Below are 17465 nucleotides of genomic sequence, written 5' to 3' on the forward strand. Positions count from 1 at the left end.
GATACCTTAATTATTTGGTTTCATAATTGCCTGAATAGAGAGGCGTCCTTTTAGAACAGAGATGAGGAGGAATCTCTTTGGCCAGCGAATGGTGAATCTGTTTTATTCTGTGCCGCAGGCAGCTGTGGAGGCCAAGTCTTTATGTATACTTAAAGCAGAGGTTGACAGATTCTTGATTGGTCAGGGCATGAAGGGATACGGGGAGGAGGCAGGAGATTGGGACAAGGAGGAAAATTAGATCATCCATGATGGAATGGTGGAGCAGACGATGGGCCAGATGGCTTAATTCTGCTCCTATATTCTATGGTTGTATGGTCTTATAATACAGTGGATTCCAGTTAATTGGACATTTCTTAAAGAACAAAAGCTAGACTGAGTAACTAGCTGGGATTCCCTTCATTTACTTGGGATGCAATGTTGCTTAATCGGGCAGGAGACTGCTGTCAAGCAGTTTCTAACCAGCATCAGTCACGTGCACATGCCTGGCTGTTAGACACTACACTGCACTTAGAACAAACAGTTTTTAAACAGCATCAGTTGTGTTTGTGTTCAAATGCAGGGGATTTTGTCACTGATAGCTGGTGAGAAATAAGCAATAAGACAGTTTGGATCTGCTTTGCTCACCACGGTTTCAAGCATTCAGGCTTAGAGATGCCAGAAACAGCTGGGAGTGAAAATGAAATGATTTGAATAAGTTAGGTATTACAAAGAATTTGAAGGTATTGACAATCATCTTGAACGTTACAATGAAAATTAATATTTGGAGGATGCAATCATATGAAGACAGTTCATTATCTGTACTCGATGTCTGCTGATTTTCTTCATTTCTAGTCAATCAAAAGAGCACGGCAGTTGAATTCCTCCATCGATAACTATTAGGAACTAATAGACAGTTTTATAGGACTGTAGAGGTATTGGTAGAATTTCTTTAAAAGGCATAAGTTGTTACTTAGTTACAGTAAATGATAGTTTGGCTTTTTCATACCCTTGAACTATTTCCTTGAAACTTCGGCTAATTGGGGCAGTCACTTAATTGGGCCAAAATATACTGGTTCCAATGTGCCCCAATTAACTGGACTCCATCGTATTCTCAAATTTTGTGCAACACAATCAGGTCACATTGGCATTACAAAATTCCATTCTTTTATTGTGTGCTACACTTAGGGTTATCCTGGAGCCCCTGGAGACCATGGTCCTGAAGGTTCTCAAGGACAAAAGGTAATTAGTTTTTTTTAATAGATTTCCTTATGTTAGAGTGCAGAAATGAGAAGCTGAAAATAAAATTTGTTAAACACTATCATAAAAATGCTGCATCTTAGCTCAAACTTCAAAGTGGGGCAAAAAAATCTATTTTTAACTTTTTTGTTTCCAGTTTAAATTGTATGGTTTAAAGTTTTGTGACAGATTAGAACTGTGGCTTCATTTGTATATGTACAATACCTGATTGTTGCCATTGAGGGAATAAAAGAATGTTCAAAAATGTTTCTGGAATTATAGACTATTTCAGTGTTTTGTGTGAAGTAGTAGTGTAAATGGAGAAAGCCAAAAGGTCAAAGGTTGCTGTGTCCATAATCTGTTTTACTTCAATGTTCTTAACTTTAGCGGGCCAATTAATTATTTAACAATATACCTTTGAGATTAATCAGGTCAAATTCCATCCATTTCTTTTGTCCCACTACTTCAGTCATAATTTTTTAGCATTTGAGATGTGCAGTGTCACCTTCTAATGGGCATTTCTGATGATGCATTAGAACCTTATTTGTATTAATTTTATAAAATATTATCACAGTCAAACAGGAAACCCCACTATCTTCATACACTGTCCCCAAAGAAATTCCTCACTTTAGAATTATATCAATGAAAATATTCCAAGGCCTTTGACAAGGGGCCCAGCATAAGGCTACTTAACAAGAGTCCATGGTATTCCAGGAAAATACTAGCATGGATTGAAGATTAGCTGACTGGCAGGAGGCAATGGGGGGGCCTGTTCTATTTGGGGGTTTAAGGGCTCAGGTTTCAACTGTACCTGTAGCCTGGCACACTATTCCTGTTTCCATTTTCTTAATGGGGAACTGCAGTCATCACCAAAGTCTGCTGTCCAAGGTTTGTCAAGTTTGAGTACCAACAGTTCTTTAAACATCTTAAAACGATGCTGCTTACTGAAGTAAACATGGCTGTGACAGTGGATTTCGTCTGTAGTGGATGCAAAGAGCCACTATTTATCGGTGCCACGATGCCGGAAGGGTTAACTCAAACAGAAATGTGGAAATGTCTGATTCGACTTTGAGGTTCACGTAATTTCCTTGTAATTTAAGATTGAATTTATTAAACTTTACAAATAAGCAATGTCATGCCTCATCTACTTGAGTTGGTTACTGGATGAAGCATTTGAGTCTTCATACAATTTTATCACAGTTTCAAAAAGCACATTAAAGCATCTCAAGCAGTTTCCTTTTGAGAGCCATCTGACTTCTGTGTGCAACAGCCAGCATTTAAACTGTTCATCATTCTCAATACAAAGCTCTTGAAATGGTCAAAGATTGAGGGCATGGGCCTAGATTTTATTTGCTGCTGTGATAACAGTATTTAATGATTTGTGCAGCCGATCACTCAGGTATTTTGTAACAAGTTGCTATCCGTGAACTACACAGTGAATGGTAAATTTGTTAGGTACAGCTTTTCTCAAGAAAGTAATAATGATAACAAATTGCAAATAATAACTTTTGAACCATGCTTTCATCTTTTATGAAGTGAACATTTCAAAGTTGCCTTTCAAAGTTGACTCATCCAACTGCAGAGCAAATTCTGTTTTTCTAAATATGTTGCACAATGTGTCTTTCACATTCTCAGACATTTCATTTATTTATCTTTGAACAGAGTTGACACTGAGCAGAATTGCTTTCATTATTTGGTCTGGTGACTAAGCAAAACCGTACTCAGTACTTCCCTTACTGCTGGCAGAGTCAGTTCTCCAGTTGTATGGGGCTTTCCAGATTTGGCAATTAGCAATGTTGTATGAAATAGACAAACCATCACTCTTTTGTTCTGAAGTGATGGTAAGCATGTTTTGAAGTGCTTTATATTTCTGAATGTTTTCACAAAGGTAAGCCAAGTTCTTGTTTTCTTTATCAGAGTGTATTCTTTTCAAATGTTCAAGGAACCTGTATGGCTTCATTGCCTCATTTGAAATAACCTTTTTAGACAACAGACTCATTGGCTGCTGTTGGTTGCTTGGTTCTGATATGGTTGGACCATGGTCAATCTTTGGCAAGATGCCACACATGAGGCTCCTTACCAAAATGAGAGCCCATGGTATTACAGGAAATTTATTGGCATGGTTAGAGCACTGACTGACAGGTAGGAGACAGCAGGTGGGAATAAAAGGATCCTTTTCTAGTTGGCTGCTGGTGACCAGTGGTGTTCTGCAGTGGTCAGAGTTGGGACCACTTCTTTTTAGATGATGGAATAGATGGCTTTGTTGCCAAGTGTGCAGGTGATATGAAGATTGATGGAGGGTCAGGTAGTGTTGAGGACACAGGTAGCCTGCAGAAGGACTTAGACAGATTAGGAGAATGGGCAAGAAAGTGGTAAATGAAATACAATGTTGAAAAATGCATGGTTATGCACTTCGGTAGTAAAAATAAATGTGCAGACTATTTTCTGACCAGAGAGAAAACCCAAAAATCTGAGATGCAAAGGGACTTGGGAGTCCTTGTGCAGAACACCCTAACGGTTATCTTGCAGGTAGAGTCAGTGATGAGGAAGACAAATGCAGTGTTAGCATTCATTTCAAGAGGTCTAGAATACAAAAGCAGGGATGTGATGCTGAGGCTTTATAAGGCACTGGTAAGGCCTTATCTTGAATATTGTGAATAGTTTAAAACTCCTCATCTAAGAAAAGACATGCTGGCATTGGAGAGGGTTCAGAAGAGGTTTACAAGGTTGATTCTGGGAATGAAAAGGCTATCATACGAAGAATATTTGATAGCTCTGGGTATGTACTCGCTGGAACTTATAAGAATGAGGGGGGATCTCATTGAAACCTTTTGAATATTGAAAGGCCTAGACAGAGTAGATGTGGAAAGGATGTTTCCTATGGTGGGGGACTCTAGGACAGCAGGCACAGCCTCAGGATAGCGGGGCATCCATTTAAAACAGAAATGCAGATAAATTTCTTTAGCCAGAGGGTGATGAATTTGTGGAATTTGTTGCCATAGGCAGCTGTGGAGGTCAGGTCATTGGGTGTATTTAAGGCAGAGATTGATAGATTCTTGATTGGACACAGCATCGAAGGTTATGGGGAGAAGGCTGGGGAGTGGGGCTGAGGAGGGGACAAAAAGGATCAGGCATGATTGAAAAGTGGTGCAGATTCGACAGGCCAAATGGCCAAATTCTGCTCCTGTGTCTTATGGACTTATGGCCTGTCCAACCTCAGGCACTGCGATCAATAAAGGAGAAAGTAATCATGTCATAGTAGCTCAAGCAAAACCTGAGTCTCTGCCTGACGATACATAAAGTGGGTCAGTGACATCTCGGCTGGGCTGTGGGCTGGAGAAATCTGGTCAAGACTATTTGAAAGGGCAGATTCAGAATGTTACCCCATTGAATGCCTTACAGTAATTCAAAGAAATTGCATCACTGTGTGATGAGGCTGTGGGAATCGTACTAGCTAATGCTGTACTCCGGTAGTGAGCAACAATAATGCGTGGGCCAGGCCTGGAATTAAAACAATTCCTTCAGTCCAGGTTTCTCGTGATATGCCAAGTACAGAAGAATCACATTGCTTTTCAACAACTATAACGCATTTCAAACAAAGTCTAAGAGAACAGTGGGTCACCAAGAGATGAGGTGATTACTTGTCTATTGTAATTAGTTATGAGGTACTGAGGATCAAATGCTGATAATAAGTCATTCATTTCTTAAGTTAGGCCTTTAATCTCTCAGTTGCCCTTCTTGTCATTGAGCATCGCCCTCTTTATTTTTATCATCGCCTTGGGAACACCCACTGCCCCTGGAAGAGGGGCAATGTTGCCCACCTTGGGAACCATTGACTCTTGACCTATTGCTACCTTGCATCAAACTGGTTTGTCTTTAACAAATTGCCAGCATAGCTTCTGTATAAATTGCCCCTACACTGTATATCTTAAACTAAGGAAACTATTTCAACTCCCTCTACCTTTGTATACGCCAAAAAGGCAGAGTTGACCCTGAGATTGTCATTGAATTGCTCTCCCCCATCTCTACTGTTTTAACTTGTATACCATGTGGAGCAGCCTAGATATCTGCCTGAACTAAGTAGGGTCCAAGCTTCTTAATGCATATTGGGATTTAAGAAGTTCATAGGGTCCTAATGAATTTAAATTACCAACTATTGTATCAACATGAATGCTTTACGTGCTATTTGGAGAAAGCAGGAATACCACCACCCAGCCAAACTCTGCCAATCGTCCCTCCCCCTGCCCATCACCACTTCTGAAAGCACCTTCTCTAGGACCTGCATTTTTACTGTGAAGTACAACTTTTGAACCACATCAGGATATACCAGCCTAAAGTTCGATGTTTATTCAGTAAGCGGCATCCACCAACAGCATGTTTTTAAGACCTCGACGTGGATCCTCCCACTGTAAACCTACTGCTCCTGAGTTTAAAACTGCTCCGCAGTATCTTGCTTTCTTTGCTAATTTCCTACCTGCACAGTTCCAAATGATACAGGGAACCCTTAACAGCAATGAAGTTAATGGAATGTTTCAAGAAGGCAACCGCTTGTCCTTCCATCGTAAGCTATCCATGAATACTTTGGAATCTCATCTGGCCCAAAGAGTTTACTTTGATTAGGATACTTGAGTATAATTCAAACAATTATTTGTTTTAGTAGTTAGTTAATGTCAAAAATCATATTTATTGCTTGTCATTATACATTTTCCATCACACTGTAAGTAGAGTGAAAACAAGTACATGACCAAAGGAAATTTGACCTCTTAACATACATCTTTCATTATTGGAGCTAATTTGCTTAAGAACATTTCTAAATATTTACATTATAGGGTGAACGTGGACTTCCTGGGCCACCTGGCCTAACTGGTGAAACTGGAATTGGTCTTCAAGGCTCAAAGGTAAAGAAGTCCATTTTTAAGCATGAGAATTCTGGTTCCAAACACAATTTCAGCCATTTAGGGGCTGGAATTAATGGAAAACTAAGAAAAGAACAATGGTATCAGAAAAACGAAGAACATTTATAACTGCACATTTTGGACACGCCTGTGGTATGAACTTATTTAGCAGGAACAAGAGTATTCTTGCAGAGTCAATCCAATACATTACATGAGCGATGGGGGTAAAAGGCAAGACTAAAGCACTGAAGAAACCGAGTGAGTTCAGCAGTGCCAATGGAAGGAAAAGACTGTTGATGATTCAGGTTGAGACTCTTAAACTGGACTGAAAGTAAAAAGGGGACGTAGCCGGTATAAAAATGTCGATGGGAAGAGTGGAGCAAAAGCTGGCAGGTGATAGGTATGTCCAGGTGAGGAAGGCAGTAGGCAAGATGAGTACAGTGCTCGGTATGTGGTTGCAAATCAGCAAAGTTAAATATGCAGTGTTTTCCCTTGGCCAGGCTGCGCTTTTAGAATTGGGAAGGCATTATGTAGAGTGGATAATCTAATGTTTTAATTTTAGGAATGATTACAGGTAGATTCACTAATTTGCACTTTTAGTATTGAATTTTGTGTCCGGGTGTGAGAAATGCACACACTCCAAGCATTTTAACAGGCATCACTGTGTGCCTGTAAATGAAAATGTTGCAGTGTGACTTCTTATATTCCAAACTGTACATGCAGAAATCCAGGCTACATTTCATTCACATTGCAGAAGCTCGGTTTCCTGAATAAGCAAGTATTCAGAATCTGCTCTCTTTAGTGCCAGAAAGATTTATAATATGTTAACTTGAAAGTCCGGAGCTTACATTGCGTAATACTATCAAATCCCCATTGATTCCATATTTGGTAGATAATGAAAATACAGTTACATTATTACTGAAAAACTGAACAAAATATTTAAACTTAACGAAATGGTATTTAGTTTTCAATTTGCCTTTCTTTGTTTAGGGTGACATTGGCTTCCCTGGAAGACCAGGACCTGTTGGGCCACCAGGGATTGGTGAACCTGGATTGCCAGTAAGTCAGTTGTAATGTTTGAAAGACATGCCAAACTTTATTTTCACAGACAGTCACATAGACAATGTCATAGAGAAAAACAGCACAGACACAGGCTGTTCGGCCCAACAAGTCCATGCCAACTACGGTGCCACCCATCTAGTCCCAATGTATTGCATTTGGCCTATATCCTTCTAAGTCCCAGCCCTCCTTTAGCACTGAAAATATTGCAATTGCAGACACTTTGAAGAGAATGAATATTTAAAAGTAATGGGGAGTCTTTTGCAACAAAATATTATATAAACACCCCCTCCTGGAGTCCCGTTTATTTTCTTGTGAATTAAACCTGCCATTTTTACCATGTGAACTTCAATCTTGCTGTCTTCCCAGTTTTCCTAGAGAATTGCCATGTCTTGGCAATACAGGCAAAACTTTATCCCATGTCGGTTTAATTATTTTGAGGCTTCCATGTTAAGTACTCCTAGAATGCATTTATGGCTGAAAGTGTAAAGAACTGCCTGTGGACCATTTGGCCCATTGAGTCTGCTCTGTTTTTCGTTATAACTGATCTATTATCCCTCTCAGCTGAATTCTCTTTGCCTTCTCCCCTTAACCTTTGACGCTCTTACTAATGAAGAACCCATCAAACTCCACTTTAAATATACTCAATAACTTGCTCTGTGGCAATGAATTCCATAGATTCACTATCCTCATCTCTGTTCTAAGTGGATGTTCCTCTATTCTGAAGCAGTACCGTCTGGACCTAGATTCTCCCACGATAGGATACTGCTCCACATCTACTCTATCTAGTCCTTCCAATATTGGATAGGTTTCAATGAAATTTCACCCCCCCCCCCCATTCTTCTAAACTCCAGTGTGTACAGGCCCAGAGCCATCAAACGCTCCAAATATGTTAACCATTTTGTTCCCAGAATCATTCTCGTGAACCTCCTCTGGAATCTCTCCAATGCCAGTACATTCTTTCTTAAATAAGGGGCCCAAAACTGCTCACAATACTCCAAGCGCAGTCTGACCAATACTTTATAAAGTCTCAACTTAACATCCTTGCTCTTTCATCCTCTTAAAATGAATGTTAACATTGCATTTGCCTTCCTTGCCTCTGACTCCACCTGCAAGTTAACCTTTAGGGAACAGTCCACGAGAACTCCCAAGTCACTATGCACCTCTGATTCTTGAATTTTCTCCCCGTTTAGAAAATAGTCTTCACCTTTATTCGTTCTACTAAAGTGCATGGCCATACATGTCCCTACACAATATTCTATCTGCCACTTTGCCCAGTCTCCTAATCTGTCTAAGTCCTCCTATAGACTTCCTGTTTCCTCAACACTACCTGCCCCTCCACCTATCTTCATATCATCTGCAAACCTGACCACAAAGCCATCCAATCTGTCATCCAAATCATTGACATATAGTGTGTTAAGAAATGGTCCCAATACCGACCCCTGCAGAACACCACTAGTCACAGGCAGCCAGCCAGAAAAGCCCCCTTTATTCTCACTGTTTGCTTCCTGCCAGCCAGCCAATTATCTATCCAACTTTTCTGTAATACCATGCGCTCTTAGTTTGTTAAACAGCCACGTGTGGCATGTTGTCCAAGGTCTTCTGAAAATCCAAGTAAAACGCATCCACTGACTGTTTGAGAAAAGGAAAGCTTTCCCCTTTTTTATAACATTTACTTTGAATTATTTAAATAGAGTTATAGAGGAGTACAGCACAGATATAATTCTTCACCCCAGTAAGTCCATGGTGACCAAGGTGCTCCTCAGTTAATCCTGATTTCATGTGTTTGGCCATATACCTGAAAGGCTTGCCCCTTTATGTACCTTTCCAAGTGCTTCTTGAATGATTCTATTGTACCTACCTCAGCTGTTTCCTCTGATAGTTTGTTCCATATACTGTTCCATATACTTTTATACTGTGTGTAAAAGTCATCCCTTGGGTCCTTTTTAAATCTTTTCCCTCCCACCCTAAACCTATGACCCCTAGTTTTGGTGTCCCCTACCCTGGGGAAACAATTGCTATCAGCGACCTTTACTGTGCCTCTCATAAATTTAAATGAAGTCGTCTTTTATTCTCTTACGTTCCAGGGAATAAAGACCTAACCTAACCAACCTCTCCTTGTAACTCAGGCTTCTTGTCCCTTCAACATCCTCGTAATCTTCTCTGCATTCTTTTCTTTTTTAACCACATCTTTCCCATAACAGGGTAACCAAAATTCTACATAATACTCCAAGTGTGTCCTCACCAGTGTACTGTACAACTGCGACGTAATGTCCCAACCCCTGTACTCAACACCCTGACTGATGAAAGCCAGTGTGCTAAATGGCTTTTTATCCACTCTGTCTGTCTGTGATGCTACTTTCAATGAACTATGCACTTGTACTCCTAGATGTTTCTGTCCCACTACACTCTCTATGTACCATTCATAGTACATTCTGTGCAGGTTTGACTTTCCAAAATGCATCACCTCATATTTATCCGTATTAAGATCAGTTGTCACTCCTCAGCCCACTTCTCTAGCTAATCAAGATCTCCCTGTAACATATAACAACCTTCTTGGCCATGCTAAAATCCAAGTAGACAAAATTCACTGCCATACCCTCAGCTACTTTTTTGGTTACTTCTTCAAATCAACATTAAAAGATTCATAATGTATGACTTTCGATGCACAAAGTGATCATTCTATCTATCCAAATGCTATCCCTCAGAATTCCCTCTAGTGACTTCCTCTGTACTGATGTCAGGCTGACCAGTCTGTAGTTCCCTGGCTTGTCCTTGTTACCCTCCTTAAACAAAACAGCATTAGCCACCTTTTAGTCTTTTGGGAACTTCACCACCAGTGGGGAGCAATGAAGTAAATCTCTCTCCAAGGGTTTCCATAAATTCCTCTCAGGGTTTAACCACCTTATTATGCTGTACCTCCTGAACTCAAGAGATTCCGCCGATGCTAGAAATCCAGAGAAACTCATCAGTCCTGATGAAGAGTTTTGGCCTGAAACATTGACTGTTTATTCCCAACAATAGTTTTTGCCTGACCTGTTGAGTTCCTCCAGCGTTTTGCATGTGTTACTCTGCAAAAGCCTTTGCCCTATTAGCATGAATGTTCTTCAGAACATCTCCACTTGTTTCCCTTTTTCTTGAGCCACATAATTTTACCCTCAGTAAGGAGAAATGATCATTAAAAATCCCACCCACGTTCTGTGGCTCAAGACATAGGCGGCTCTGTTGATCTCTAAGAGAAGACTCTCTCACTAAACGCTCTTCTAATCTTGCTAATCTTCGGATTTTCCTTAACCTCACATTGCAGATCTAGCTCATACCTTACTTTGCCCTTCTGATTTTCCCTTTAAGCATATTGTTAGTCTTTTTATAGTATCAAGGGATTCACTTAATCCAACCTTCTCAACCCAATGTTCATTTTCTTTTTTTCCTGACCAAAGCCTCAATATTCTCTACCAGGGCTTCTTAAACATGTTAGGTTTACCCTCACCCTAATAGGAATATGTTGACCCTGGACATGATATCTTAAAAGCCTCCTGCTTGCCATTCATTCCTTTCTGCTCAAGCAGGTTTATCCAATCAACCTCTGCTAGATCCTGTCTAATTTCCACTGCTCCAGTTTAGGATCCTTATCTGTGGACTTGTCCTAATCTTTTCCATCACTGTCTTAAAAGTAATAAAATTACGGTCACTAGAGCCGAAGTGCTCCCTGACTGGCACTCAGTTTTCTTACCCTACCTTGTTCCCAAAGAGAAGGTGCAGTAATAAATCCCCCCTGAGTAAGGCCCTTTAGGTATAGATTTCAGGAAACTATCCCGGACACACTTCACAATTTACATCCTGACCAGGCCTCTAAACTCAGAGTAGCCCATTCAGAGTTCAAAGTAGATTTGTTATCAAAGTACATATATGTCACCACATACAACCTGGAGATTCATTTCTTGTGGGCATAGTCAATAAATCCAATAACCATAATAGAATCAATGAAAGATTTCACCAACTGGGCAGACAACCAGTATACAAAAGACAACAAACTGCAATTACAAAAAGAAAGATAAAAAAAAAGAAATAATAATAAATAAACAAGCAAAAAATATCAAGAAGTTGAGATTAAAAGTCCTTAAAAATGAGTCCATATATTGTGGGAGCATTTCACTGATGGGACAAGTGTGGTTCAGTGAAGGTATCCCCCTTGATTCAACAGCCTGATGGTTGAGGAGTAATAACTGTTCCTGAACCTGGTGGTGTGAGTCCTGGGCTCTTGTACTTTCTTCCAGATGCCAGCAGCAAAAAGAGAGCATGGTCTAGGTGGTGGGGGTCCTTGATGATGGATACTGCTTTCTTGCACATATCAACCGTGTAGATATGCTCAATGGAGGGGAGGCCTTTAACTGTGATGGGCTAATTAGTGGGAACTTTTAATTTAAAATACTGTGGAAATTAAAAGCTCCCACTGATACAACCCGATTATTCTTTCTACTATGCTATTTCTCTACACAGCTGCTCCTCAAATCCTTGTCACACGATACCCTTGTCACACCTGTAGCACCTGTATTCTGAAATGTTGAGCTGCCAACCCTGCACTTCTCTCAGACGTATTTCTCATGTAACTCTTACATCCTAGACTCCAGAACCAACTTACCGTCTGAGTTCGACTGCCTTACCTGTTAACCTTCATGCATTAAAATAAATGAAGTTTCACTGAATATTCATTTCTCTCCCTTTGCTATGCCCTGGCTATCCTCATGACTAAACTTGTTCTTGCAGTCCACTGGGTTAACCCATGATTTGCTACTGCTCAGAATTCCAACCTCCTGCCAACCCTGTGTAGTCAGAGCAAATTTCCCTGCAAGGATATTGGTCCCCCTCTGATTCAATGCAACCTATCCCTCTGTACAAGTCACCCCTGCCTCAAAAGAGATTCTAATGACCCAAGGAACCGGAATCCCTGCCACTTGCAACAGCTCTTCAGCCTCACATTCACCAGGCCTGCGTTTCATTTTCTCACCTTGCTTGCACGTGGCACTGGGAGTAATCTGGAGACCAATACCCTTGAGGCCTTGCTCAATAACGTTTTACCTAATTTGGAGCTTGGTACATGGAGTTTAGTAAAATAGAGGGCTATGTGGTAGGGTAATTCTGTGGTAGGTTACATGGTCAGCACGACATTGTGGGCTGAATGGCCTGTAACGTGCTGTAGGTGTCTATGTTTCTATCTAGCCTATTGCTGTTCCTGACTGAATTGAACTTCAGTAAGGTATTGGTTATGGTCTTTCTTTGAAGATCCTATGATGGCTATTAGATTTAAGACAACCTATAAGGTATTTGTGCAGTTATTTTAGTGATTATCATTCGTAAGTTCCTTCCCTTTTTCTTTGCTCGAATTTTGTACTGTTATTGTAAAGGCCTCTAATGAAAGTAATGGAGGTGGATACTATAGGGTTTTATAAGAGACTCTTGGAGCTTAGAAAAATAGAGGGCTATGTGGTAGGGTAATTCTGGGCAGCTTCTAGAGTAGATTACATGGTTGGCACAACATTGTGGACCAAAAGGCCTATAATATTTTGTAGAGTTCTATGTTCTATGTAATAATTTTTTATACTCATTCTACAGGACCTCATCTCCTGTTCTACCTATGTCATTTGAACTAATGAGTACAACAAACTCTGCTATTTATCCTCCCCCTCAACAACCGCTCAGAAGCATTGTTGATCCTGGCATCCACAAAGCAGCACACTATTCTGGTGTCTCCTCTGCAGACACAGAGCCTCCTGTCTGTCCTCTCTTAATGCTTCTAAAATGTCTGCGGTCATAGCCCTTTAAAGGCCTTTTACGAAGAACAAGCCTTCAGAAGAGCATGTGGGCAGTGCTTGCCAGACAGTGTAACAACAGTTTGATGGAAATAGTGTAGGAGCGGGCGGTGGCATGGCGTGGGGAGTGCACCGAACAGGCCAGATCAAGTGTAGGTAATTTGTTAAATTCTCTTAATTTTGTGTTTTATATTGCATCATTTTAATTTGTAATAATTGTCATCTCTTGATATTAGCTAGATAGGTCATCTGAACGTCAGTAAAATTTATCTTGCTTGCTCAAGATGAAAAACCAGGATATGAGCAGATCTCACAACATACATTCCTAGAGCAGATTTACGCTTACAAACATCTGAGCTCTTTAGAGATGCAATACAGATGCTGACCACTGATAGAAGTGTTTAAAATTAAATGACTAAAACCAAGAGTAATGAGTTTAAGAATCTGACACAATTTCAAAAGAGAAGTAACAAGAAGGAAGAACCAAGTAAAGGATTCTGGCAACCATGGTGGAACGTGGGAGAGATAATTGCACAAGAATCTAGAGTTGAAGGGATACAGGACAAAGACTGATGGAGATCACCCAAAGTAAGGTTGAATAACATTAGAGATTTGTAGAGTATGAAGACTTTGATATAGCATTGGGGAGGAAACCAAGAAAGGAGGGCTGAATTGTGTTTGGGTGTTGATTGATGTACTCTTGTCAAGAGTTGGCAGCATAGATAGGTGAGAACCATTTTACAACTATGCACAGAGCCTAGGAGCTGGTGAAGGAGAAATCTGTTGGTCTCAGGAAGGGTACTTATAATTTGTTTTATTTTTCCCTTATTTTTTCACATTTCCTTCCAAAATATCATGATAGCAGCGCAGATCAAACTGAGGACTTCAGAAATAGAATATATGCCACTAGCAATTATTCTTTCCAGATGCATGGATATCTCTGCATTTCTCCAAAGAAAATCTGTCTTGTTGCCACATCAAAGTAATTTCTCTGTGCTCTGTTAATTGGGCGAGCAAAACAGTTCATGGCTGACAAAAAGTATAACCTTCAAATTCTTCATATGTCACTTTTGTGCTCATAACAGTCAGCAGTAAAAAATTGCTTCATTTGTGATCTTTCGCTTTTTTTTAAGCAACAGCAAGGTCTTGGAGTAGGTCTCCCTGCAAGCAGATCTTGACTTCGGTGCCTTGTAAATTAGGTGATGGTGAATCAACAGACTACTTTGCATCTTCCCGTATTTTTATTTCTGCTGATCTCAACCAACCACAGATGAAGTCACAAATCTAAGAGCAGTTCTAATTGTTAGCCTTCTCTGCAAGCAACAATCTCTACTCCCCAATTGTGTGTGTTTTGTTGTGCATCCTTTAACTGGCTGCAGTGTTTCAAATATTACAGAACCATTCAACTAACATTTTACCAAATCTGCTCATCTCTCGAAAACTAGCGTCACCTCAGTCCTCTTTATTTTTAAAATGTCTCTTGATCTTCACAAGATCTTTTTTGAGCAGATTCTACTCTCAGAAGATATCACTCTTTAGTTTATGTCCATATTCCCAGAGGTGGATTGCATTCTCTTTCAGGGCGAGGTCAGTATTAACAATAAATGTCAAAGAAACTGTGATGCTAAATATTCTTGATACTGTCAACCAAATAGACCAAACTGGTGTGCTGGTGAATAAGACAGGTGGCAAGTACATGGCGGTTTATTTCATTTGATAATGAAGCCACTGTGATGAGGCCATTACTCTTTTTAAAGAGTAGTAGGTTTCTCTAAGATTACTCGGGTAATTAATATACCATAAGCAACCAGGGAACTGCTATGGAGACATAGGAGACTGCAGATGCTGTCATCTGGAGCAATACACAAAATGCTGGAGGAACTCAGCAGGTCAGGCAGCATCTATTGAGAGAAACGGATCCACAACATCAGCTATCCATTTTCCTCCACAGATGCTCTCTGACCTGCAGAGTTCCTCCAGCAGTTTGTGTACTGTTGAAGGAGTTGCTATGTCTTGGGACTACCTAGAATCCCTGATATTGGAAATGAATTCATTGACTGACTTGCTTTGTACTAATCACTGCTCAAAAGAACAAGTTGTAGGTTGATGGGGTGGCCTAATAACCTTAGTCTGAATACAATTGATTTTAAATGTTACCTCTGAAGTATTCATCGTGAAACATGTGACGTCATCTACCTTAAATTGCCCAAGTAACAAAACTTTAAACTATTATCTGCCTCCTGCTCATGTCAAAGGATTGGAAGCAGACCTAAAGTCAAGTTGGACACTCAGTGCCATTTCCCAGCAGCCTTTCATTGGTCACTGTGGAGGACTCAGCAATAATCTCATCGGATTGTGCTAGCCTGCATTTAGTATCGCAGAAACATGCACCAGTTTTAACCGTGTCTAACACTGTATATGTTCTATTGATACTGTGCTCAGTAAAGCCGGTGATGAAGAAGAAAATTATCAAAATAGTGCATAAGAATTCTTTATATTCTGCGGTGCAGAACATTCTCAATGCACGTTACCATGTTTTGTTTCAGCAAGAAAGTTCCTGGGTCCATTAGTCTAACTGGAACCTGTTCAGGGGGTGCAATTTCTTAGTGCCAGATTGTTGAGCTTCTACCCTTAAACCAAAGGTGCACGCAACACCAGTGGGGGCGGGGTAATACCAGCCATTCATTTCAACTGAATCAATCTTAATGTCCCTGTTGTGGCCTAATACCTAAGGCGTGGAAATTTTGAGGGATCAATTACAATGTGATATTCACTGAATGACATTGCAGTTTGGTATTTAATTTCTAAGACCAGACCTTTTTAGACTCACTGATGTTGAAGATTTGCAATGAGACCTTTCATATTTTTTCCTTTGTAACATCTCCTTTGTACACAATGAATATCATGATGTGCCATGTCATGACAAATATATTACTTGTTAAATAGATAGAGTTTAAAAAATTTTTTTCGTATCTATCATAGCTGAAGTTAATTAGAGCAAAATAAACTCCAGATACTGGAAGAGCAAAACAAATCTCCAAATGCTGGAAATATACAGGGTCCATGGAGATAAAAAATATTGGGCTAACATTTTAGATCAACGATTCTCCATCAGGATCAAAATGGGGATAAAGGAGTTTCCAGTTGTAGAAAGGGGGATATGAAGAAAAGGGAACGAAGTTCTATAATAGAATAAAGGCTGGCGTTATCAAGATAACTCTTACTTCAAATTCAGGGCATTAGAGAGATGAGAAAAGAAAAATCAGAAACTGCAACCGTAATATCCAGGAAGAGAGGCAAAATATTCAAATCCAATACTGAGATCTGCAAAATAGCCATGCAGAAGATGAGGTGCTGTTCCCAGGGAATCTTTGGAATGTTTCAACATGACAAAAACAGGAGTCAAGGTGGAAACTGGACAGGGAATTAACCATGGCTTCTGACTACCATTGTTGACAAAATTCTCAACCATGTGTCTTCTCTTTCCTGCTCTTCGGCTTATAACATTGTTAATAATTCATTTCCTTTTCACTTTGCACAGGGGCCTCCAGGAGCTCAAGGTCTTCCAGGAGGTCGTGGTTTACCTGGTGAGGGTTGGCCAGGAATGAAGGTATATGTAATTCTATGTGTAAATATACACACAAAATCTCTCTTTAACTACAAAAGATTCACCTAAAGCTACCTGAAGGTAATGTTAGAACATGTAGAAAAGAAATTCCCCACCAGCAGGATACACCCAGCATGTTACATTTTTATCAAGGCCAATGTTTCTTTCAATGTTGAACAAGGTAACGCATATGCTAAAGCTAATATATGTGTCTGCTACAGGCTATATGTCGTTGAGGCAGCAAGAATTTTTAAAAGTATGCACAGGCCAGCTTATTATTCAATGTCCCTAGGAACATTTGAGGTGGATACTAGACGGGTAAGTACAGGAGTGAGTTCTGAATCACTGGATTATGAAAGCTCAATATGGAGTGCCATGGTGTCACGCTGTTACGGGTTGGGGCATTCCCGAGTTTGGAGTTCAGTTCTGGGGCCGTTCTGTAAAATGTCTCTGCACATCCTCCTCGTGGAATATATGGGCTTTCTGTAGGTGCTGTGGTTTCCTCCAAAGGCGTAACGGCTAGGTTAATTGGTCATTGTAAATTGTCCTGTGTTTAGGTTAAGGTTGATCAGGTTCGTTGGGGGTTGAAGGCCAGAGGGGCCTACTCAGTGTTGTATCACTAAATAAAAAATATACTATTTATGGCTGAAACATTACTGGATCTAACGTACCCAAGGAGGAATTGTTAAAATAAGTTGTTAATTGCTATTTCGTTACACCCTTGTTGAGTGAAGGGCTGGCTTGTTCATACTTAGTAAAATATGACTTCTCCCGAAATGAACTTCTGTTGACATAAGGATACAAGAGACATAGATAAAGAAGAAGGTCAAAAATGGTAGGGATATCAAAAACAAGAGAACATAGGTTTAAGATGAGAGG

At 40.1% G+C, this 17465-nt stretch overlaps 1 protein-coding gene across 1 annotated transcript in view; it reads left to right on the forward strand.

Moving 5' to 3' along the window:
- The window catches only part of col28a2a (collagen, type XXVIII, alpha 2a), a 98029-nt gene that overhangs the window by 21214 nt on the left and 59350 nt on the right, over positions 1-17465 (forward strand). The window contains exons 11-14 of the mRNA XM_073047240.1: positions 1165-1218; positions 6045-6113; positions 7101-7169; positions 16521-16589. Coding sequence (XP_072903341.1) covers positions 1165-1218; positions 6045-6113; positions 7101-7169; positions 16521-16589 — 261 coding nt within the window. The remainder of the gene's footprint in view (positions 1-1164; positions 1219-6044; positions 6114-7100; positions 7170-16520; positions 16590-17465) is intronic.

Source organism: Hemitrygon akajei, chromosome 5 (assembly GCF_048418815.1).
Source record: "Hemitrygon akajei chromosome 5, sHemAka1.3, whole genome shotgun sequence".
NCBI lineage: Eukaryota > Metazoa > Chordata > Chondrichthyes > Myliobatiformes > Dasyatidae > Hemitrygon > Hemitrygon akajei.